Here is a 25349-nt window from a genome sequence, read left to right as displayed (position 1 = left end):
ATTCCTCCACCTATTGTCTATGTATCTATGTATCTCAGGCACCTTGGTGGAAAGTCTTGTCACTGTAACAAATATGACGGGGATGGAGCAATTGCGAGAATAGAGTGGTGTTTTCCAAGGAGGCCGGATAGGCGGATGTACCGTTGAGATTGCCGTGGGAGCGTGCAGGCTTGTAATAGATGTTGAGTGTGTGAAATTGACGTTCACCTCCAGGGCAACTTGCTCCTCCTATAAAGCTCCATGTTCCTTTACCTTGCTTTTCAACAAAGAATTGGTCGGGGGGGGGGATTCAGAACAGAGACAACCTGTGCTCCCGCCATCCCCTTGCAACTTGACCTCGGGTGATGTCCTTGTGGAGTTTGCGCGTTCTCCCAGAGACCAAGTTGATTTACTCCACGTATACCCGTTTCCTCCCATCTCCTCTACCCTGTGATCTGGTTAATTGACGTGTAAAGTACGTCACTACAGGTGAATGGTTAAAGGGAACAAAGAGGACCAAGGTGGATTCTTCTGTGGCGCCCAGCATGATGACCCCATGTATTCTCAAATAACATCCTACAATATAACCGTTCGGGAGTGAAAGCGAAAGATAATGAGATCGTGGCACTCACTCCATCCAAACGGCGTGTCTGCGGCGAAATGTTGAGCTTTCAGGATTGAGTTTGATAGCGGAGTAGCGAGCAAAGACAGGGACGTTTATTTCTGGAAAAACACAGCGGGCACGTAGCACCTGTTGAAAGAATAGGCATGCAACGTTTCCGTTCGGGTCCTTTCTTCAGGTCGGGTCCCTTCTCGATCCAAAGTGTCCCGACCTTCCCTCCAGAGATGCTGCCTGAGCCGCTGAGTTCCTCCATCGCTTTGTGTTTTTGCTGACGATTCCAGCATCTGAAGACTCTTATATGTGCGTCCGAAATTGTCCCTGGTCTTGATTGTGCATGGGCATGGAGTGGTGAAGTTGCCGGCTGATCACAACGTTCACACGTGAAGACCAAAATTGAACTTTGATAGATGTACAATATCGAAATCACCAATATCTCTACAGGTGATCCTAGCGTGGGATCTCAACCGGGAAAAATCAATGTTGCTGGAATGCATCCAATCGTCTTTTCGGGCATTTCCCACTTCGGTTATTGACCCGGTGTACAGACAGATAGTGAGCCATTAAACGCCGTGAGATCTCGCAAGGTGAAGAAGTGAGGAGTGTCCCGCATCAGAGCCGCCACTTCGACGGCGCAGCTCTCCAAACTGCTCGTAACAGTCCTTTGAATATCCCAAATAAATGCCGATTCCTTCCTGCTGGGGTTGTACGGATTGTTGTAATGGATGCTCAATCCTTTCACTTTCGGAAAGCTCGCTCAATCGGTGCAACAAGTTCAGGGCAAAACTCGCCTCCTCCCCGGCGCCCTGGAACTTCCCTCCTTCCCCGCCTCTGGTCCACAATGTCAGTCAGTCCGCCCGCCCGGGGCGGAGCCGCTGCTGCATCCAGCCTATGCCCTCACGGCCTGTCGGATTGCATCAAGTGATTTAGCACAGCGCCGCCCCACAGAGATTAAAAGAAGCGGGAGCTGCCCGTCCGCTGGTGTGTAGACGCCGCTGTCTTGGGGAGCGCGGTTGATCACTCCGGAGTCCCGCGGTCGGGAGCTCAGTGCCACAACAAGATGGACACACTGTCGCCCAATGTCACCAGTACTTGGGGAAACGAGAGCCAGAAGCAACCTTCCCCGGGCAACCAGTTCATCCAGCCCTTCTGGCAGATCGCGCTGTGGTCCATCACCTACGGCTCGGTGGTAGCCGTGGCCGTCTTCGGCAACCTCATCGTCATCTGGATCATCCTAGCGCACAAGAGAATGCGCACGGTGACTAACTACTTTCTGGTCAACCTCGCCTTCTCCGACGCCTCCGTGGCTGCCTTCAACACGTTGGTCAATTTCATTTACTCCGTCCACAACGACTGGTACTTCGGAGAGACTTACTGCCGCTTCCACAACTTCTTCCCCATCGCCGCCGTGTTCGCCAGCATCTACTCCATGACGGCCATTGCCGTAGACAGGTAACACCCCCACCCCTCCCAGGGTCAGGTCCAAAGGTCGGGAACCCCACTGTATCGGGTAATGTGTTATCCCTTCACCTATAGTAGCCTCTCCAGCCCCAGTCATCAAACCGTCTGCATCGCTGTTACTCCCGGGTCCCCGAGTGCCCGTTACAAACAATGAAACAGGTCTACCTGTCAACCAAAGGTAGGTGGGGTGGCGAAAGCTAGACACAAAACGCCCTCGAAAGCATTTGCTAGGGCAACTTTGGACCCCAATGGGGTTTTGTTGTTGCCCCGAATAGCACTGGCATTTCAGTTAGTTCTATAACTATCGAGATGTTGAAAATCCCTATTTCAAATGGTTAAAACCTGCACTTTAAAGAGTAATTGGGGGAAATAAGGAGGAGTTTTGGATGGTGCAACTGGTGTGTCAATGTTTACAGGGGCACAGAGTGACGAACCGCTTAAAATGTTGAGTGTCGAACAAGGAACGCTTTTCCACAAAGGGTTAGCGATGTAGACTAAAAGGGGCTTTCAACAATGTGTTCAATAAAGATTCCTAAACTATAATCTGTAATCCCACCCTCCCACACGTTGCCTAAAATCCCATAGCAGAAAGTAGCGTTGACGAACGGGCATCGGACCGACGGCTGGGTAGTTTAACTCGGTGATCCCACCATAGTGTCCGATCTACAATTTTGCCTTTCTCGGATTATCCGATTCTTCCGAATATTACAAATCGTCCCGCAAATCGGCGCCTTTACAGCTCGCTGAGTGGGTGAATATGGGGCGGTGAGCTGAGTGGAGTTGTGACCACCGCTGCTGTCCGGGTGGAGCGAGCAACTTCTCCCCGGCGGAGCTAGGTAAACGAATCGAGACGGTGTTCATGGGCAGGCGAATTGGTCGCAGGGAAAGTTGGGTGGACCTTCGGTCGGTGGAATATAATCGAGTCAGGTATGTGGTGATGCATGTAGCCCATCACACCGACCAGCCTCCCACACTATCGATTCCATCTGCGCTTCACGTTAAGTCGGGAAATCAGTCAATCAGTCAAGGACCTTTTCCATTCCCTCGTCTCCCCTCTCCAGTCAGGCAGGCAGAAGCACACATCACCAGGTTCAGGACTGCCTCTTCCCCGTGTAAATGTCAATATATTATTTTATGGAAATTCAAAAAGAAAGTGGTCTGTACAGGTTTCTTGAAAACGGATGATGAGTTCATCTGGAATAAAAACAGAATATGGTGGAATGTTCAGCATGTCAGTATCCTCTGTGAAAGGACAGAAACCTTGGTGGCTGATGTCCTTGCATTACAGCAGTCCATTTTTGTCACAAACCAGAAATGCCGATTATCTGAAATTGGGTTCAGTTTTGTATCCCAAGGACTGTCGTGTGCAGTGATGGAAAATGAGCTGTTGTTCTTCAAACTTGCCTTGGCAATGTCAGATTTGTGCAGGAGGCCACTTACTGATCAGAATGGGGGAGGGGGGGGGGGGGGGGGGACAGATAAATCAAGTGGCAAAGAGTTGGAAGTTCAGATTCACCCTTGCCTTTTGAATAGAAATATCTGTAAAGTGTGTCGCCCAGACTGTGTTTGGTTTCACTAATGCAGAGGACAGAAGAGCACGTATATCACTATATCACCTGAAAGGAGAGTTTTGATCTAGGGATGGTGGGTGTTGTATCTCCTGTGGTCATATGCAATGGTGCCGAGAGAGAGTGGTTGTTGGTGGAGAAGTATTGGCGGCACAATGGCGCAGCAGTGGAGTTGCTCCCTTACAGTGCCAGAGACCATTGATCCTTACTGTGGATGCTGTTTGTACAGATTTGTTTGTTTTCTCCATGACTGCATGGGTTTTTTCCGGGTGCCCCAGTTCCCTCCCATACTCCAAAGATAAATAATGTTTGTAGTTTAAGTTGTCCCTAGTCCATTATGTGTAGGATATTAAATTGTCCCTAGTGTGTAGGATAGTTTTAGCATTCAAGGTGATTACTGGTCAGTAAAGACTCAGTGGGCTGAAGGGTCTGTTTATGTGCTGTATATCCAAACTAAACTAAAGTTGAAGGTTGAGGGATTAGATTGTTAAAAGGGGACAATGTATGAAGAGAGTTGATATGAGGACCTAGGGTAATATACTTGTGGGAAAATCCCACCATTTAAATTACAGCTCATTTTAGTATGATCATCGTTTGAAAAAATTAAAGTGGCTGTGGTTCCCACTGGGGTAATACATTTATTTTGAGCAGAGAAAGTTGGAAAAAATACTTTAGTTATTAAAGAGGAAACAGATTTACCAAATGATGAGTTGAATTGATGATTAAGAGAAAGGTGATAAAGTTGTGCAGGAGGGAGCTGCAGATGCCAAAGATAGACACAACAAGTTGGAGTAACTCAGCAGGTCAGACAGCATCTCTGGAGAAAAGGAATAGATGATATTACAGATCAAGACCTTTCTTTAGACATTGTTTAATAAGGTGTTTAAAGTAAATAAACTGATCCAATAAACTGATATTTGAGAAAACCCCAAACAATGAAGTGATTATAAAACTAGTACTAGGCCATTAAGGAGTAATTTTACAGCAATTTTCACCCAAAAAACACTAGATAAATTCTCTCCTCTAAGAAGTCATAGTCCTGGGGTTATACAACATGGAATCATGCCCTTAGGCTCAACTCGATTATGCTGACCAAGTTGTGTAACCATTTTTGTCCCACATGCTTCTGGTCCTTGATCCAGAAGGCTGTGAATTGGTGATGGAAAGATGGGCAGATTTCAGGTGGAGCTGCGTGGTATAAAAGGTCCGATACAAATTAATGGAGTGATGGTACACACGAGGAGACTTGAGGAAGAATTAGTTTCACCCAGGGAAATGGTTGAAATCTGTGTAAGCGATTGGTGAAGGCAGTACTGTTGCAATATTTAAGGAGAATTTTGATGAGGAATTAAAACATCATGGGACAGAGTGTTACAAGCCAATTATTAGAAACTAAGATTTGTAGAGGTGGGTACTTGTAGTTAGCACAGACAGAGTAGGGCGAAGTGATTCATCACTATGACATCAGCCTTGACATAACTGTATGTGTGGAAGATGCCCCAGCACTTCCCTCCATCTGATCCAAGGATGTTGTGTTATGATTGGTGACACAGTTTTGATGGGATGGTTTGCAGCTATTTAGACGGCTTACTATCAGTAAACAGAGGTGGGAGCATTGTAATTACATTCTTTGCATGTGATGACATAATTGCTTCTGGTTTCATATAATTTGTTTTTATGAACACTGGCTCGGAATATCCTGCTTCATGTTTGGCTGCGGGCTTGGCAGAATAGGCTGTTACATTATTAACATGACATTGCAATAACAGGAATAATCTGACTTTATCTCTTGCCTGTGAAATGTCCAAATGTAGAATTTCCAAGATAAAGAGGACTATAACGGTAGAAAGTAACTATTGAGCAATAATCTACAGTATAATGTACGTAAAGTAAACTGAACAGTAGTTGGTTGGCAGAGTTTGCAATTACACAGTCAATGTACTTATATTCAGTGGAAAGTTGCCATAACAGTTCACAATAATAAATTGACAGAGGCAATGTCAACTTGTGATCAAAAGGAGCCAATTAACATCAGTTATTTAATGTAATTTATCCTTTAAATTTTATATGGTAAAATAAATATCACAGCTATAATAGTTGCATTATTTATTTTGAATTTGGTGAATAAACATAAAACAAGCTGCATCTGGGAAAGACCCTTGGGAAGAAATTCATAAGCAGGATGTAGTTCCAATATAAGAGAACAATTAGTTTTAAAAATGTTATCTCTGTTTTCTGAGTGCGGCAGAGAAGTAAAAGGATCATTGAGGATGTTTTCTTTGGCATGAATTACTGTGGCTGTGAATTAGCTCCTGTATACTTGGTGGTTTTAAAACTGTCAAGGTACAAGTTTTAAATCGTATCCTGAGTACTTCAACAAACGCAGAGCTGTATATCATTACTATGTGTGGTTGGAGGGGTAAGGAGCAGTTTCCAAATTTGCAGCAAAATAACATGTCCCTATTAATCCCTTGCTATCTTTCTGCTGAGCCACAGTATATTCTGTCGACCTATTATTGCTACTTTTATACACCACTTCACTTTACATTGTCCAGGATTTTTTTGTTAAAACAATAAAATGACAACATTCACAACTGATTTTGAAGAAAGCAGTCACAAAATTACAGCAATTCAGTTCCCTGTTTAGAACATTGATTGCTGTGGGACATTAAATCTTTGGTCTCCATCATCTGTGACATAGCCATAGTGTCTGAAGAATTGTCAGACTGAAATCAGGGAATATTAACTTTAATTAATATTTTAAACATTATATAGAAAGCAAATTAAGACCTGGAATGTATACAGATTTAAGATATTAAATCAAATAGCATTTTCACATTTAACTATTCTTTGAAGCATTTAAGGAGAAAATTGCATTAAAAAAATGTGTCATTACTTCTATTGTGAGCAGTGAATTGTTTATCCATAATTTTCACTTACTGACACATTTATAAACTTATTGATACCTTACAGAAACATCAGAATTAGAAGAGGTGTAGGCTAGTTTCTTCCTTTAGCTTCACAATTCACAACTCTTCAATCCTTTTGTCTCACAACTTCCATCTTTTCATCTTTGGCTCTTGTCCAACCTTCTGCCTATGTAAAACCACCTCTCACCACCGGATGGCGCCAGCAATGGCTGCCTCGCCAACAGTCCCTTCTTTGTTATTTGATAGAAAATGTTAAATGTATATTTTAGTTCTTAAGCTTGTTTTATGTGGGGGTTGGGGGGGGAGCAGGTTTGGGGAAACTTTTTTTAATCTCTTACATCGACGGAGATGCAATTTTTTCCGTATCGCATCTCTGTCCGCACTGCGGCCTAACATCGAGGAGTTGCGCCCTTTGCTGGAGACTTACTTCGGGAGCCTGCAGGACTTAACATCGCGGATCTGGCGAACCCTTTACCAGGGATCGACCCCTGAGCTCCAACCTCGGGAGCTTGCAGACTTTAATATCGTGGAGCTCGTGGTCTCTGGTTAGAAACCGACTTTGGGAGCTCCAAGCCGCAAGAACTTCAACAGCCACGATGCGGAAGCTTTGATTGCCGGCTGTGGGAGCTTCGATCGCCCCAACTGCGGTAGTTCGACTGCCCCAATCGCGGGAGAATAAAGAGGAAGAAGATTCAACTTTCTTGCCTTCCATCACAGTGAGGAACGTGGGGAATCCGCTGTGGTGGATGTTTATGTTAACTTTTATGTAGTTGTATGTCTTGTTGCTTTTTTAGTATGGCTGTATGGTAATTCGGATTTCACTGCACTTTAATTGGTACATGTGACAATAAATTGACCTTGAGCTTGAACCTTCACCTGTAGCAACCTGTTTCCTGCCAAGCTTTGTCCTGCCCCTCCTCTTCCAGCTTTCCTCCTTGCTCCACCCCCCCCCCCCCCCCCACCTTACAATCAGTCTGATGAAGGGTCCCAACCTGAAACTTCACCTATCCATGTTCTCTGGAGATGATGCCTGACCCACTGAATCACTCCAATCACCCCACTGTTTCTACCCAAAGTCTGCTCTTCAGAAAGATCATCGTGACTGATGTGAATGTTTTATTAATTCCTGTCTACGTGAGATATGTTTGTGGATGACACAAAAAATAGTGGTATAGTTCAGTGCATAGGTTTAAGATTACCAAAGGATCTTGTTCAACTTGAAAAGCAAATGAGTACTAGGTATTGCATTTTGGTAAGACAAACCAGGGCAGGACTGGTTTGATGGTAAGTTCCTAGGGAGTGTTGTAGAGCAAAACACAAGGGTGCAGGTACATAGTCTCTTTACACAGGTGACAGGGTTGTGAAGAAGGCTTTTGGCACACTTGCCTTCATTGGTCAGAGTACTGAGTACAGCATGTACTCCCTATCTATGTACAAGACACCTCACATGCTCTTCGTCTAAATAGACTCTATCCCCCTACTCCCAATTGAGGTGCCCAGGATGAGGTTTTCCATACCAGGGCATCAGAGATGTCCTTATTCTTTAGGAAATGGGGGTTCCCCTCTTCCATTATAGATGAGGCTCTCACGAGGATCTCCTCGATATCCCGCAGCTCCGCTCTTACTCCCCTTCCCCCCATTCGTAACAAGGACAGAGTCCCCATTGTCTTCACCTTTCACCCCATCGGCCATCACATACAGCATATAATCCTCCAACATTTTCGCCACCTCCAACAGGATCTCACTACTGACCACATTTTCCCATCTCCACCCCTTTCTGCTTTCCGCAGAGACCGTTCCTCCGCAACTCCCTGGTCAACTCGTCACTTCCCACCCAAACCACCCCCTCCCCAGGTACTTTCCCCAGCAACCGCAGAAGATGCAACACCTGTCCCTTTACCTCCCCCCTCGACTCCATCCGACCACAACAGTCTTTTCAGGTGAGGCAGAGGTTCACTTGCACCTCATCCAACCTCATCCACTGTATCTGCTGTTCCATGTGTCAACTCCTGTACATCAGTGAGACCAAGCGCAGGCTCAGCGATCGTTTTGCTGAACACATCCGCTCAGTCTGCCTTAACCTACCTGATCTCCCAGTGGATCAGCACTTCAACTCCTCCTCCCATTCCCAATCTGACATTTCTGTCCTGGGCCTCTTCCATTGTCAGAGTGAGGCCCAGTGCAAATTGGAGGAACAGCACCTCATATTTTACCTGGGTAGCGAACATTGACTTTTCTAACTTCAAATAGCCTTGCTTTCCCTCTCTCTCCATCCCCTCCCCCTTGCCAGTCCTCCCACCAGTCTTACTGTCTCCGATTGCATTCTATCTCTATCTCGCATAATCCCCTGTCATTAGTCTGAAGAAGGTTCTTGAACCGATAAGTCACCCATTCCTTCTCTCCAGAGATGCCGACTGTCCTGCTGACTCCTTCATTTTGTGTCTACCTTTGATTTAAACCAGGATCTGCAGTTCTTTCCTGCATATACTGAGGACAGCAGCTGGGATGTCATGTTGCAGCTGTAAAAGACATTGATGAGACCACATTTGGAATGGTTTATACAGTTCTGGTCAACCTTAGAAAAGGTTTGGGGGTGGGGGGGTGGGGGGGGTTATGGGCTGGTTGTAGGCAAATTGGATCATCTCTGTCCGGCAGCTTAGTTGGCATGGACAAGTGGAGCTGAAGAACATGTGTTGGTGCTTTTTAGCTCTCTGATCCTGTAACTGTTTTCATTGCAATAATCATTCACAATGAGGCTAATGCCGGTCACTATTTCCAATTAAGTCTCACCAAAGCATTACATTACAAGCACGACTCCTGCTATTGTATTTCATTCTCCTGCGCAACAAAAAAAGCATTGTATTAGCATTCTTAATTACTTGTTGTACCGAATACCATCCCTTTGAACCCCAGTTTTACCTTCTCCCCAAAATCCATAAGCAGAAAGAACTACCTTGGCAGACCCATTGTTTCTGTCTGTTCCTGCCACACTGAAATCATTTCCACATACATCAATTCCATCATATCTCACCTGGTCCAATCTCCTCCCACCTATCTCCAAGACACTTCCAAGTGACCTTTGTTTCTTTAATGACTTCCAGTTTCCAGGCCCCTGTGTCCTCATCTTTTATCTTCACTCTACATCTCCATTCCCCACCAGAGAGGCTTTAAAGCCCTCAGTTTCTTCCTCGACCGCAGACCCAGACAATCTCTCTCTACGAACACTCTTGACAATCTAGTGGAGCTGGCCCTCGCCCTTAACAACTTCTCCTTCAACCATCTCTGACACCTCCCTTCCCTTTCTTGACATCACTGACTCCAACACAGGAGATTATCGATTGGCATCTATTACAAACCTACTGATTCTCACAGCTGTCTGGACTGCAATTCATCTGGGTAGGTTAGGTTTGCTTTCATTAGAGCAGAGGTAACTGAGTTGTCGATGGAGGTATGTAAAATTCGGAGTGCAAATTACAAGGTGAGTAATGAGAAATGTCTCCATTGGCTGAAATGTCTAAAACCAGTTGGCTTTAGTTAAGGAGAGTAAGAGGGATAGAGATTCCTGAAGATGTTTCCACCCAAAGCGTGCTTGCAATCTGGAACAACTTGCCTGATAGGATGGTGGGAGTAGTTACTCCAAGAGCATTCATATTTTTTAGCACGTAGAAATGTAAGGCCGGGAACTAATAGAATTAGAATAAAAGGGTACAGTATGTCTGCAAGAACTTGGTGGGCTGAAGTGCCTGTTTCTGTGCTGTGTAACGCTACACTATGCTTTCGTCGACAAAATATGCTTGCACTCGTATCATTTCTTGCTGTTGGCGTCTATTGTGGATTGTCGTCCACTACACTGCTTAAGCTGATCAAGAGCTTAACTGCCTATTTAGTGAATAGATTTTCATTTTAAAACTTTTTTAATTTTTAATGCTACGAAAAGATTACTAACAATTTTTAAATTTAGTTTTTAACTCTTTAGAGCCAGAAAAAGCACTGACCCTACAATCGGGCCTGTTTCCATGCTTCATCTCTCTTTTAAAAAAAAAAAAAAAAAAAATCGAAGGACAGTTTCCCATTTTAAATGTTAATTCCGGTTCTTCTACCCTGAGTCTGGGGCAGTAAAACACTGAGTCAAACACTGGAATCCAAACCCTTTTATTCAACACCGGCAGGTCAACTTCTGCTCCATTCACTCAAGCCCGTGACAGCCTCATGTAGACAGAACCAAAAGAGAAGACCACACCCCAACAAACAGATCATCTTTATACCCTAGACACGAAGGGCGAGAAAGTATAAGGAGGGGAGCAACCCCAACAAACCAATCACAGATAAAATACATGGAGTGGCAATTCCTTTGCCCAATCACAGAACAGTACATAGGATCATCTTTAACACATGGAAACAAAGTAGAAACATCTTTAGTGAGGTCACCCCTCTGGACCAATCACGGGTACCGGCAGGAAGACACTGAAACAAAGTAGAAACATAACACTCCCCTAACCAATCACAAACATACATTAAGTATCAGTGTACTGAAGCAGAACAGAAAGCCCTTGATGAACCCAGACTTAATGGTAACAGGTGGGTCACATGGGCAGAAGCTTCCTGGAGCTTCCTAGTTCCAGATATGGTGGAGCCAGCTAGGTCACATGGGTCTCCAGCACCTTGCAATGTATTGTCACTATCTGTGAAGCCCAGTTTCTCACAGACACCTGCCATTTCCAAAGTACCCAAACCCTTGCATATCTACAAAGCACCTAACTTTTGGAGTGGGAATGAGTACAGGCGAGAATAAGTTGACCTGTGCACCGGTCTCTGTGGAATTATTGCCAGCAGGCAGTATTGTCTGCTCCAATATCTACCACCACCTTTGCCAAAGGTAACAGGTTTGAGGATATTTACGAGCCATACTTGTACATAAAGTTAGGGAATTTCTACTTTGGCTGTAAATTGATGATCCAGGTGTCAATTGCTGTACTTTTGAGTTTCTTTATAGAAACATAGAAATTAGGTGCAGGAGTAGGCCATTCGGCCCTTCGAGCCTGCACCGCCATTCAATATGATCATGGCTGATCATCCAACTCAGTATCCCGTACCTGCCTTCTCTCCATACCCTCTGATCCCCTTAGCCACAAGGGCCACATCTAACTCCCTCTTAAATATAGCCAATGAACTGGCCTCGACTACCCTCTGTGGCAGGGAGTTCCAGAGATTCACCACTCTCTGTGTGAAAAAAGTTCTTCTCATCTCGGTTTTAAAGGATTTCCCCCTTATCCTTAAGCTGTGACCCCTTGTCCTGGACTTCCCCAACATCGGGAGCAATCTTCCTGCATCTAGCCTGTCCAACCCCTTAAGAATTTTGTAAGTTTCTATAAGATCCCCTCTCAATCTCCTAAATTCTAGAGATTATGTTCCCATATTTTTCCAACTGTTTGAATAGTATGAAGTTTGAAATCTGCTGTCCAGTTGGTGGAGAATATCAGGCAGCAGATTGATCACTACTGTGTTCAAATCCTTTTATCAACATTGTTGTGGAACCCTTTGTGTTTTTGACACAATTGATGGCTTTTAAAGTCATCTAGATGACTGGAAACAAAACCTATTGTAGATGAGTATCTTGGTTGTGGCTGAATGATAAGAGTACATGGAAAATCATGTTCAGCTAAATGGCGGAGCTGTTTAGTGGAGATCGTCAATTGATGCTGATTGGCTGAAGAATGAACCAACAGGAAGATGGTGAACTGTTACATGAGGCTGCTGTAGGATGACACCTAGACAAACTCACCCATTCAAAGACAGTGCACAACCTGTGAAGCAAACTAATAAGAAGTTTTTTAAAAATCCCCAAATGCTGAAAGGAAAGCAGTAAGTGCACTGCAGGTCAGTGACGGAATGTATACTCACCCCACATTGTGAAATGTGCACCATAGTGTATCCATTACAATTTTGATCAGATTTTGATTCATAGATTAATCTGAGAGTTAATTTGCAAATTCACAGACGACACCATCATAGTGAGCCGGATATCAAATAATGAGACGGAGTACAGGAAGAAGATTGAGAACCTCGTAACCTGGTGTCAAGACAAACTAGATAGTGATCGACTTCAGGAAGCCAAGTGGTACACATACCCCTGTATACATTGCCAGTGGTAAACTAGAAATGGTTGAAAGCTTCAAATTCCTAAGAGTAAATATCACCAGCAACCTGGCCTGGATTAGCCACATTGAATCAATGACCAAGGAAGCACATCAATGTCTCTAATCCCTTAGAAGGCTTAGGAAGTTCAGGATATTCGGTGTGAAAATACATACCTCCCGATTCGGGGAGAGTTTCTTCCTAACTGTTGTCAGGCAACAGAACCAGCCTATCACCAAATAGAGAGCAGTTCTGAGCCACCCTCTGAGCTGCCATTTACCTCATTGGAGACCTGACTTTACTGGACTTTAGCTTGCACTAAATGCTATTCCCTTTATCTTGTCCACCACAGTGTATCCATTACAATTTTGATCAGATTTGGATTTATAGATTGATCTGAGACTTAATTTGCAAATTCACAGACAACACCATCATGGTGGACAGCTTGATTGTAATCACATATAGTCTTTCCGCTGACTGGCTAGCATGTAACAAAAAATCTTTTCAGTGTACTTCAGTACATGTGACAATAAACTAAACTAAACTGGACAATTTAGATGTATTGGCAATTAAAAAAATTCCAATGAAATGAATGCATTGTTTTTCAATACCGTGTCCTTGTAACTGTTTATTAATATGTGGTCTAGTCTTAAAAACGTAATTCCTAAACATCAAAGCCAAATCTCTTCTGTGCCTCTTTGAATCATCCACAATGTTCCGTAAGATATCAAAATTTGATGCATTTAGCATTGCTACTAATGAAACCCTTACTTCCAGGTTTGAAGAAAATTGTGTCCGGTGATTATGATCTTTGTAAATCTCCGTAGAATGGATTCCATTGTAATAGGCCATAGTCATGGTACTTTTAAACATTTTGGCACTCTGTCTACTGCATCTCTGCACATCCCTATGCAACTGGATCCTCGACTTCCTCATCGGCAGACCTCCATCGGTATAAATTGGCAATAATGCTCCTTGCTGACCATCAGCACAGGAGCACCTCAAGGCTGCATGCTCATTACCCTGCTCTACTCTCTCTATACCTTTGAGTGCGTATCAAGTCACTGCTCCATTGCTGTCCTTAAATTCACCAATCCTATCGTTGTTGGATGAATAATGGGCAGCAATGAGTCAACATACAGAAGGGAAATTGATAACCTGAGTGAATGGTGCCAGAAAAGCAATCTTAAATTTAATATAAACAAGACCAGTGAGCTGATTGCTGATTTCACAAAGGGAAAACGGAAGATTCACGAACCTGAAGAAAGGCCACAACATCAAGTTCCTGTACGTGCATATCTCTGAAAATCTGTCCTGGGCCCAGCACATTGATGCAATCACAAAGAAAGCTCATCAATGGTTCCAGTTCCTTAGAAGATTGAGATGATTCAGTATGGCCCTGAATATTCTATCAAATGTTTATAGGTGCAGAATAGTGAGTATTCTGACTGGTTGCATCATGACTGTATTTGGTAACTCAAGCTGTCAAGAACAAAGTAGGCTGCAGAAGGTGGTGAGCTTTGCCTGATCCATCACAGGTATTGACCTCCCCACCATCGAAGGGATCCACCGAAAGTGTTGGCGCATGAGGGAAGCTAATATCATCAAAGACCCACACCACCCTTGCCATGCCCTCTGCTACTGGTAAGAAGGAGAATGGGGGGCCTCCGAACTGTTATGCACTACAAAAGTCTGTTTACCTAGTATAGTTGATAATTTCTTGTTTTATTGTTTAGTGTATAGTATTTATTTGTTGTGCTTTTGCGTTTAATGTGACTGCAAAGGTGTAGGAAGTTAAATTTGGATTGTTCCATTCCCACTGCGTTGGGCAATTAAACATTCTTGTCTCTTAGTTTTCAATATTCTATGTTTGATAGGGTCTTCCATCTTGGGGTGTGCAACCCATTTTATTCCACTCCAAAAGTTGGGATCACTCCTGATTTTAATCCAAACCATTCTTAAACTGACTGTATGGGAAAATTCCATTCAATTTGTATCATTGGGAATAAGGCCATTTGGACCCAGTACAATAAATTAAAATTCAGGAACTTTTGTGGTCTCTTTGGATGTACAGACCCATCATTGTTACCAAATTGTAAACAGTCTCTTGGTTCATTCAGCATCATTTGCTTCAGGTAATTTGGATTTGGTGTTCAAGCTCATCATTTGATGTAAGTGGCTCGTGATGCATTGCCTTCATTGTGTTTCCCCAATTTTAAAATTTTGTTTGAGAGCCTGATGATAATTTAAAAATCAACTTTTCTCTGGCATACCAATTGTGTTCAAGTTGTTATTCATCACCCTATCCTAATTTATTTACATTTTTGTTGAAACGTGCTTGACTTGTCAATGGTTTTACTACTGATTTACACTTTTGTACACAACAAGATGACTATTAACATTCTTGCTTTTGAGGGAGTGCAGCGTAGGTTTACAAGGTTAATTCCCGGGATGGCGGGACTGTCATATGCTGAGAGAATGAAGCAGCTGGGCTTGTACACTCTCGAGTTTAGAAGGATGAGAGGAGATCTTATTGAAACATATAAGATTGTTAAGGGTTTGGACACGCTGGAGGCAGGAAACATGTTCCCGATGTTGGGGGAGTCCAGAACCGGGGCCACAGTTTAAGAATAAGGGATAAACCATTTAGAACGGAGATGAGGAAACACTTTTTCTCACAGAGTTGTGAGTCTGTGGAATTCTCTGCTTTGGAGGGTGGTGGAGGCAGGTTCTCTGGATGCTTTCAAGAGAGAGCTGGATAGGGCTCGTAAAGATAGCGGAGTCAGGGGATATGGGGAAAAGTCAGGAACGGGGTACTGATAGGGGATGATCAGCCATGATCACATTGAATGGCGGTGCTGGCTCGAAGGGCCGAATGGCGTACTCCTGCACCTATTGTCTATTGTCTGTTGACTATGTAAAAATGAGATCCAAGGAACAACAGATGCTGGTTTAATACTTTGTAATTTGTCAAATTTGTAATTTCCCTGTGAAGGGAATGGATAGATGGCATTTTGGGTCGGGACCATCTCAGACTGATTTTAGTATGGGGTAGAAAACTAGAAAAAAGATGGGGGTGGGGCAAAGCCTGGCAAGTGATAGATGGATATAGGTGAGGGAGGTTTGACTATTGTGTCCATAATTGAATAATGGCAGACTTTGCCCTGCTCCCGTCATTCCTCTTTTCCAGCTTTCTCCCCTTAATACAATCGGTCTGCGGAAGGAACCTGACCAGAAACGTTATCTATCCATTCCCTCCACAGATGCTGTCTGACCTGATGAGCTATTCCAACAGCGATTCCAGTTTCTGCAGTTCCTTGTCCTTCCAATTTGTTGTCCTTTATATATTTAAATATTTTTAGGAGACAATCCTTTTCTAGTTTTGATACTATTGTAGAATTTATATTCAGGATTCTTTTTAACTTCACCTGTTCTTTAAATAAATTTAGTTGAGTAATTTCAAAACCTGCTGATGTGGATTACGTGATTTAAGAACACAGTTAAGAACTCATCTTCTGAGTAATGCGGCTTTTTCAAGGGGCGACTTGACGCAAGAGTTAACCAGAATTCAACATCGTGGGAACCTCGTGCGATAACAGTGCGGCATTCGTGGACCACCGTGGACCACCGTAGCGCTAACGGCAGGTCATCGTGTAACTTGGTCACTCGGGAGAAAATTCAAGAAAGTTTGAATTTCTCCAAGAGTGACTTGTACACTTGTGGTTGAGTATTGCAACATTATATGAACGTAGTGGCCAGTGCGATATCCGTAATAACTCTTGCGGGTACCGTGGGAACTCCTGCGAACGGTGAACCCGGAAGCTGGACAGAGGTGAGTAAAAATTATCTTATGTGGGATTGAATTTAAAAAATAAATAAAAATAAAGATTTGCATCCGCATATGGACATCAACTTATTCATGAGTTATGTTAATGAGATTCAAGAAAATAACTATAATCTTTAAAAGGGACTTTAAAAGGGACTTTACTGAAAGGTTACGCATTTTTATGGTCCGTGAGAAAATTTTCACATGTACTTCTTTGAGAGATACAGGTCGGAGTCCTCGGGTCCAGGGGTCCGGAACGCTACCAATCAATGTTGTACAGAGACCCGTGTAAGGAGTGAACTGCACATGCTGGTTTAAACCGAAGACAGACACAAAAAGCTGGAGTAACTCAGCGAGTCAAGCAGCATCTCTGGAGAAAAAAAGCTGATGTTTCGGGACGAGACACATCTTCAGACTCAATTCCGATTAGGCTGTCTGAAGAAGGGTTCCGGTGTTGGGGGAGTCCAGAACCAGGGTCCCAGTTTTACAGTCTACCGTGGGAACTCTTTAACTCAGTAAAGTAAAGTAGCCTTTATTGTCATATCAGCGCACAGGCAGCAGTTGACTGTTGCTCTATTCAGTTTCCCAGGGGGTCGGGACGGGACTGGAGTTGGGAGAGAAAGGTGGGGGAGTCGAGGGAGAGGAGGGGGAGGCAGATGGGGGTGTCTTCATTTACTGACGGCGGGTGTCTGTCACTGAAACAGGCAGGTGAGATTTCACATCCACCTTGTGTGTGCCTCTCTCTCTCTCTCCCTCCCTCTTACACAGGCTGAGAGACTCTGCCTCTGTGAGTGTACGTCTCTTTCTCCCCCTCTCCCACACACAGTAAGACCGAGGTACTGTGCTCAGTCCATCTGTGTCTCCCACATACACAGTAAAATATGTCTCCAAATGAGCCAATTCAACCAAGGGAGGATATATATAGTGTGTGAAAAAAAAAGTTACATCATTTGTGTCACGTGTAGTTCACGATGTTCATTCAAGATTTAACGGGAAAGCTCGGGAAACGGACAAGTTCACTCGCACAAATAGCAGAAATGCCGAGTACCGTGGGAACTCTTTATCTACTGCCGTTATATCGTGCGAGACTCGTGCTGGACCACGACCTCTTCACTCTGGTGACATCTTGCGTCAACTCGCCCCGTGAAAAGGCCGCTTGAGATTGCAGATGGGATGATGTATGTTGTATGTTGGGAAGACACGAGCCTCCAGGAACAGCGTCTTGTGTCTACCCAAGTCCGATGCACAAATTCACACAGAAGTGGTTGGAGATTGCTGGGGTGCAGCTGACCCAAGAAAATTCACAAACATGAAACACTAACTCTGTTTCCATGCGTTTTCCTGCAGTTCCCTGCCCTTGTGTGGTAGATAGTTTCCTCCCTGCTTGGGTAACAAAGTGTGAGGTTCAGGGCAACTTGTGTTCCTATTTGCTGCTGAACACCATCTCTGGCAATGCCATCACTTTACATTTTGCCACCCGTATTAATCCCAATTTAATTTGGTTTAGAGATGCAGCAAGGAAACAGGCCCTTTGGCCAACCGAGTTCATGGCAACTGTAAATTGCTTGTTTCTAAGCCCCCCTCCCCCCCCCTCCCCCCGTCTAGTTTCAGTAAACACACTGAATCAAGCACTTGAAACAACTAATCTTTATTTTAACAAAAGCGCAATTACAGTTCAGCGACTGTACCTATCCCACCGCGGGTTCGATCCTCGTATCTGCCTGATCAAGCCCTCTAGGCCTCGCTCAAACAGTGACACCCCAGAAAGTCACGCAGTCCCAAGCGGTCTTCCGGAAGATCGACGCTGGACCTCGTGGCAGCGGCCTTTTGCATGTCCTGGGACCTCGAGGGGCCGAACTATATCTCTTAATAATCCAAATACAGATATCATACAACCGCATACATAACAGACATTTCCCTAACCCAATAATACAGCAGCTCAATACATTGTATTCAAATCGGACTTCGCAAGGAAGCCAACTTAGAAACATTTACCCTGATCTACAAGAAATCCAAACAAGGCTCAATACCTCATCCAATCAACACTCGGCAAAATTGAACTGCAACATTATTTACAATTATTTACAAGGTGTATGTGTGGTTTGCAGCCATCAAATCCATTCTATGCATTTTGCACCTAATTGACAGGGTCTGCAGATGTTCTTATTCTTTTCTTGCAAATTGTACCAAGGCTCTAGACACACTGGCACGCTCCGCAGCTTATCCCAGCTCTGCAGAGAGCAATTCCAAATTGACCAAATCTCCCAGCTGCCCTGTAGCTTTTACCCCATTTTGAAGTCCTAGCCTCTCCTATTTAGCCAGAATTAACACAACCATTGATCATGGTTTATGATGAACCATCACATCTAGTTATACGTTAACCTACTCCCTACACACCAAGTGCAATTTACAGAGGCCAATTTAACCAACAAACTCATGTTGGAAGTGGTGGAGGCAGGTTCGATTTTATCATTTAAAAATAAATTGGATAGGTATATGGATGGGAAAGGAATGGAGGGTTATGGTCTGAGTGCAGGTAGATGGGACTAGGGGGAAATAATTGTTCGGCATGGAATTGTAGGGCCGAGATGGCCTGTTTCCATGCTGTAATTGGTATATGGTTATGTGAACGGAATCTGGAGCACCCAGAGGAAACGCACGCAGCCACAGTGAGAATGTGCAAACTCTGCGCAGTCAGCGCTGAAGGTCCGGATCGAGCATTGGTCTCTGGTGCTGAGGCAGCAGCTCTATAACTGGATAGGTGACTTTTTGTGATGGATCCATCTTCAAACTAGTTGTGGTGGTGGGGTGGGGGGAACCGAAAGTTGGAAGAGAGGAGGGGCAGGACAAAGCCTTGTGAATAATAGGTGGATACAGGTGAGAGGGGAGTTCGACAGGCAGATGGTTGGACAAAGGCTTGGGATGGAAAAAACAAGTTGTGATACAAAAGCATTGAACAATTGCGAGTTGTGACGTTAGAGGAAGGAATGTACGTGGAGGGGAGAAATAGGTGCATATCCAGGTAGGGTACAGGGAAGAGGGTGAATGGAGTACGGGGATAGATGGAGTGGGCAGGTTGGTAGTTACCTAATATTGGAGAGTTCAATAATCTGGATTGTGTTTGTTTCCAGGAAATTGAAGCTGCATTGCTGTTGTTTGAACAACTCCTTACTTTACTTCCAAAAAGAAGCAGTCCAAGCACTGCTAATCTCCGTACAAGCTCTAAATGTAATCTAACAAGCTCAGGATACGGGCAAACATTTAATCATTCAAGCTTTTATATAACATCTCTTGTTTTTATCATATCGAGGATTTGTTTTAAGCCGATCCATTTTACATATTTGCTCAGCCATCTGTGCTGATCCTAATGCATTCCTTAAGGACCTTCCAGTTCTTTGACCATCTAATTTATTTGTTTTTTTGGGTAGTAAGAGAGATTGGGATGTGGGGGGGCAGGTCGTTCTAGGACACTCTTCTATCTATCTGTTTTCCTCCTTAATGGTTACATTTGGCTGCAATGAACTCCTTTGTCCAAATCTTCTACTAGTTATGTGGGATAAATCTCAATGGTCTAATGCTTCCCATAGGTTGTGCATCACATTGCTTATGTTTTATGCCTTGTACGATTGATGTATGATGGAAATTCATTCACATACCAAAAAATGGTTACTCCTAGTAGTCAGTGGACAGTACTTTACTTTACACTTCTAATGGTGTTCCAAGCTTTTGCACAAATGCCATGCAGAATTGATATCAATCCCTGCACCCTGCTCATTTGGAGAACTCTTGTGGAATTGAACAAGAGATGTAATTAATTAGTGCACTTCAAGGTTTCAAGGTCAGTTTATTGTCGCAGGTACCAGCTAAGGTACAGTGAAGTTTGAGTAACCATACAGCTATACTAAGTGAAAAGCAACAAGACACACAACCACATAAAATAAAAGTTAACATAAATATCCATCACAGTGGATTCCACATTCCTCACTGTGATGGAAGGCAATAAAGTTCAATCTTCCTCTTTGTTCTCCCACGGTCGGGGCAGTCAAACCACCCACAGTCGGGGCGATCAAAGCCCCCGTAGCCAACGATCGAAGGGTGTTCGAAACTCCCACGTCGGGGCACTTGAAACTCTCTCCGCGGCATGGAGCTCCCAAGTCGGCCTCCTCTTACCAGAGACCGCGGGCTTCACCATGTTAAAGTCTACAGGCCCCGCAGTTGGTGCTTCGATCCCCGGCAAAGGGATTGCGAGCTCAGCGATGTTAAAGTCCCGTCGGTCTCCAGGAAAGGCCACCAACCACGATGTTAGGCTGTAATGGGGACGGAGATGGATACCTAGACTGGTATCACTACCCATCAATGGGTGGGTTAGAAGCTGGTTCTAGATCGATTTTGTTAAGAGCCAGAGAACTGCCAGTGGAATCTAAGTGCACAGTCAAGGCGAGTGTAGCATTGTTGTCACAATCTGCAGGCAGGAGCTCCATCCATCATAGTGAAACAGAGAGGAAGAGTGAATTATTTTGTTTGAGGAGTGGGAAATGGTGCCAAAGAACAAAAGATGTAGCTGCAAGAAATCAAGAATAAAAACTAGATATTTTAATGTTCCATGGGTCAGGCAGCAGCTGCAGGGAGAGAAACAGTAATTATTTTGAGAAAGATAACCCCTTCATCAGAAGGCACATTGGAAAGGAGTGTCTCGTTTTAGTGTTTGGTGGCATGGTTCAGGTGATTGAGGGAGAGATTATATGGAAAATTATTTATGTAAAGCAGGTCCTCTAAATAATTGACATGGATAATATTGTGGAGGTGGGTGAGCAAAGTCCAGCTGGCTCTGTGCTTGTCCCAAAAGTATTTTTTGACATGGGATTCTTCAATGTTTGCTAAGCAACGGTCAAATTAGAAAAAGGGACTATGCTGCAATGTTCATTGTTGTATTAATTTTCATTGCTTTCTTAATGAGTTTCTTAGTTCACTGTAATATAAAATGTGACATGCTGCCCATATATCTACTCTGACTTGCGCCATTCCTATTAATCCTGTCCCTCCATTTATTCTCCTGTGACAGAGTGATAATGGATCTGTTGCCAATGACCTAGGTAGTATCCTGACGTTGGATATTGTTTGTATGGAATTTATACATTCTCCATGTTACAATGTGGATTTCCCTCACTGCTCCAGTTTCCTCACATGTCTCAAATATGTGCTGGTTGATAGCTTGGTCATTTTTAAAACTCTGTGCAAAGTGTGTTTCGTAAAAAGGCTAAGCAGAGATAGAATAGGTGTTCTCAGAAACCAAAATGGTCATCTAGGTGTAGAGTTGAAGGAGACGGACAAGGTCGTCAATGGATATTTCTCCTCCGTTTATACCATAAAGAAAGACGTGGAAACTAGAGAACATAGAAAAGTATAGCACAGGAACGGGCTAACTGTAACTTTTTGTGCCTCAGGAATTGGTGCAGGGTCCATTGTTGTTTATCAATGATTTGGATGAGTAAATACAATTTGTATATGTCACAAAAATAGGTGGTATCAGAGACGAAGATGATTATCAAAAATTACAGGGGCATCCTGATCAGCTATGCAAGTGGGTTGGGGAATTACAAATGGAGTTTAATTTGGACAAGTGTCAGATGTTGCATTTTGCGAAGTCAAACCCGGGCAGGACCACACTCAATGGTAGGGACCTGGTGAGCGTTGTAGTGCAAAGGGATCTAGGAGTACGTATCCATATCGAAGGTACTGTCCAACTCATCTCTACCCCATTGCGGATATTGAACTTTATCAATGGAACTGTTGTGCAACATTGCAGAGAACTACATTCTGCACTCCATCTTTCCCTTTGCTCTACCTATTGTACTTGAATTTGACATGATTGTATTTACTTATGTATTATTTGATCTGATAGCATCTGAAACAAAGCTTTTTGCTTACCTCACTTCATGTGCGTGAATTCCTGCCTAGCAATTGCTCATGACTTTAGCTATCAGTCCTAGGAAAAGTTACTCAATTTGGAGTCGGTTATTTTTAACACTTCTTGGGAAACTGAAACTGTATGACAAAGCTATGACAAAGCTGACTCTAAGTTTGCAATGCAAAGGCAACCTTTGCAATGCTATTCATAACCTTCTGACTCCAAGGCAAAAGTGCTGTCAACTGAGACATGCTGTCAGCAGAGTAATTGACTTTGCACTCTTCACCACAAGACTGCTCTGGGTGATTTTATTTCATCATTTAAATTTAATGACTGGAATCCATTTGCTTTGCACTCAAACTTATGATGTGCAATCCTAGCAGATCTGGCTGTTCATTGTTTAGTTATGGCGAGGAAGTTCAATGAATCAGTGTTCCAAGATTGTTGATTGGCAATCAGACGTCCAGATACTGGTTGGTTTTCCTGTTCCAGACGTGAGTGACTATCTCTTCCTCCACCACCAGGCCTTGTGGCACATGAGGCTCCTCAACACTTCCATTCTTTTCGTGAAGCAGATTAAGGCTCCAAGTACCTTTGTAACAAAGTCCCTTTTAGTTTTATACAGGCAGATCTTCTATACAGAAATGTTAACCTAGTACTGCATACACAAATAGAAGGACTAGCACCTCATACTTTGCTTGGACAGCTTACAACCCAGCGGTATGAAAATTGATTTATCTAATTTCAAGTAACCCCTGCTTTCGCCCCCTCCCTAGTCATCCTACATGTTTCACTGTTTGCATCTTTGTCTCACTTAGTTATCACCTCTTCCCCAGCTTACAATGAGACATTATGGGCTCTATCCTTCCTTGGTCATCTGTTGCTGCTGGTCTTTTCTTGCCTCCAGCTCCCTCCCCTCTACTTTCAGTCATAAAGGGGCTAAAGCCTACATACATCTGGGAATGTTACCATCCTCCATCGTCAGGACAGGAATATTTAAGAGAACTTGAAGCTTCTTTATCCAAGATTCCGGTCTGCTTCTGTATGGCTACTGGGTGATTTTACTCTCCCTGATATAGACTGGTCCAGTAATATTCTTTGTACGGCAGGAAGAAATACCGCATGTAGCAAGATTATGTTGGATTTAGCCAATGATTTTAACCTCACTCAAATGGTTGATAAGCCCACTAGAGACAGAAATATACTTGACTTGTGTTTTGTCAGCCATTCCTCCTTTGTAGAAAGTTGTGATGTAACATCAGGCATAAGCGACCATGATGCTGTTATTGTCCAAGCCAAGATGACAGCCAAAGAAGTTAGACCACCGAGAAGGAAGATTTTCCTCTACAAAAAGGCAGATTTCTCTTCCATAGATGAACATATCAGAATTTAATGAGAAATTAACAGGAGATTATGTGGCAGCAATGGACATAAACACGCTGTGGTTAGATTTTAAACAAGTTCTTGTCGGGGCCATGGACCGTTTTATTCCATCAAAAATGTGTTCCACCAGATATAATTTACCGTGGGTAAATTCATCAATTAGGCGTGCAATTAAGAAAAAACAAAGGATTTATAACAGAGCAAGAAAATCTGGGTCAACTTCCGCATGGACAGATTTCAAGAAATGTTGGCGTTCAATTGACAGACAAATCAGGATAGTGCATCAAGAATACATCCATGATGTGATAGGGGAAAGTTTAAAATCAGAAGACACAAAGCCTTTCTGGAATTACATTAAGAAAATGAGCCAGGAAGTATTTGGAATCTCAAGCCTTACACGATGGGGCGGACCATTTCTTTGGCAGCAGACAGGGCCGAAGTGTTAAACCAGCAGTTTTGTTCGGATTTTACTGAAGAAAACCTAGATGAATTCCCCTCATTGAACTCACAACAAACTCCAAAATTTTCAGATCTTAAGGTAACAATGAACGGGTTGCAGATATTATTGGAAGAAATAAAACCAAAAAAGGCATCAGGGCCAGACCAGATACCAGCCAGAGTTTTAAAGAATTGTGCAGCAAGCTTAGCTACAGTCTTCCAAAATATTTTTCAGAAGTCTGTGGATAGTGGAGAACTCCGAGAAGATTGGCTGAATGCTAACATAGTCCCCATCTATAAAAGATGAGATAGGATAAATCCTGCAAATTATCGCCCAGTTTCACTGACCTCCATACCATGCAAGATTCTCGAACATATAATCCACCGACATATTATGGACCACATTGACTTCCACAAGGTACTAACAAACCACCAATATGGCTTTAGACAGGGTCGATCATGTGAAACCCAACTGGCGGGACTCATCGATGATCTAGCCAGGTCACTCGATAACAAGGGTGAGACTGACCTGATTATATTAGACTTCAGTAAGGTGTTTGATAATGTTCCCCATAAGCGGCTCCTGTACAAGCTCAACCATGTAGGAATAGACAGCAACCTCTAAAAATGGATTGAGATCTTTTTGACAAGGAGACACCAGCGAGTTCTCTTGGAGGGAGAGACGTCTATTGAAACTTCTGTGACGTCAGGTATAACACGGGACTGTCATGGGTCCATTGCTCTTCCTACTGTATATCAATGACATTCCAAATGCAGTTTTGTCCAGAGTTCGACTCTTTGCAGATGATGCCATAATTTATAGAGAGATTAAAACATCAGAAGACAGCTTGTCCTTACAGAAGGATCTGGATGCTCTCTGTGAGTGGGGAAAACCTGGCAGATGTCATTCAGTACAAGCAAATGTCATACCATGCTTGTCCCACACAAGATCAAACCACTTTTATCGGAATACAACATGGGTAGCCATATATTGCTTGCTGTCGACCATCATCCATATCTAGGAGTCGAATTAAGCAAAGATTTAAGTTGGGTGACGCATATTAATCAAGTGTCTAACAAGGCAAATAGAACTCTCGGCCTA

General features: G+C 43.5%; 1 protein-coding gene across 1 annotated transcript in view; it reads left to right on the top strand.

The window, feature by feature from the left end:
- The first annotated feature begins 1589 nt into the window (after positions 1 to 1589).
- Positions 1590 to 25349, top strand: part of tacr3 (tachykinin receptor 3) — a 68188-nt gene continuing 44428 nt past the window's right edge. The window contains exon 1 of the mRNA XM_033017925.1: positions 1590 to 2050. Coding sequence (XP_032873816.1) covers positions 1659 to 2050 — 392 coding nt within the window. The 5' untranslated portion in view covers positions 1590 to 1658. The remainder of the gene's footprint in view (positions 2051 to 25349) is intronic.

This window comes from Amblyraja radiata, chromosome 3 (genome assembly GCF_010909765.2).
Source record: "Amblyraja radiata isolate CabotCenter1 chromosome 3, sAmbRad1.1.pri, whole genome shotgun sequence".
NCBI lineage: Eukaryota > Metazoa > Chordata > Chondrichthyes > Rajiformes > Rajidae > Amblyraja > Amblyraja radiata.
This window is presented reverse-complemented; position numbering and strand designations above follow the sequence as displayed.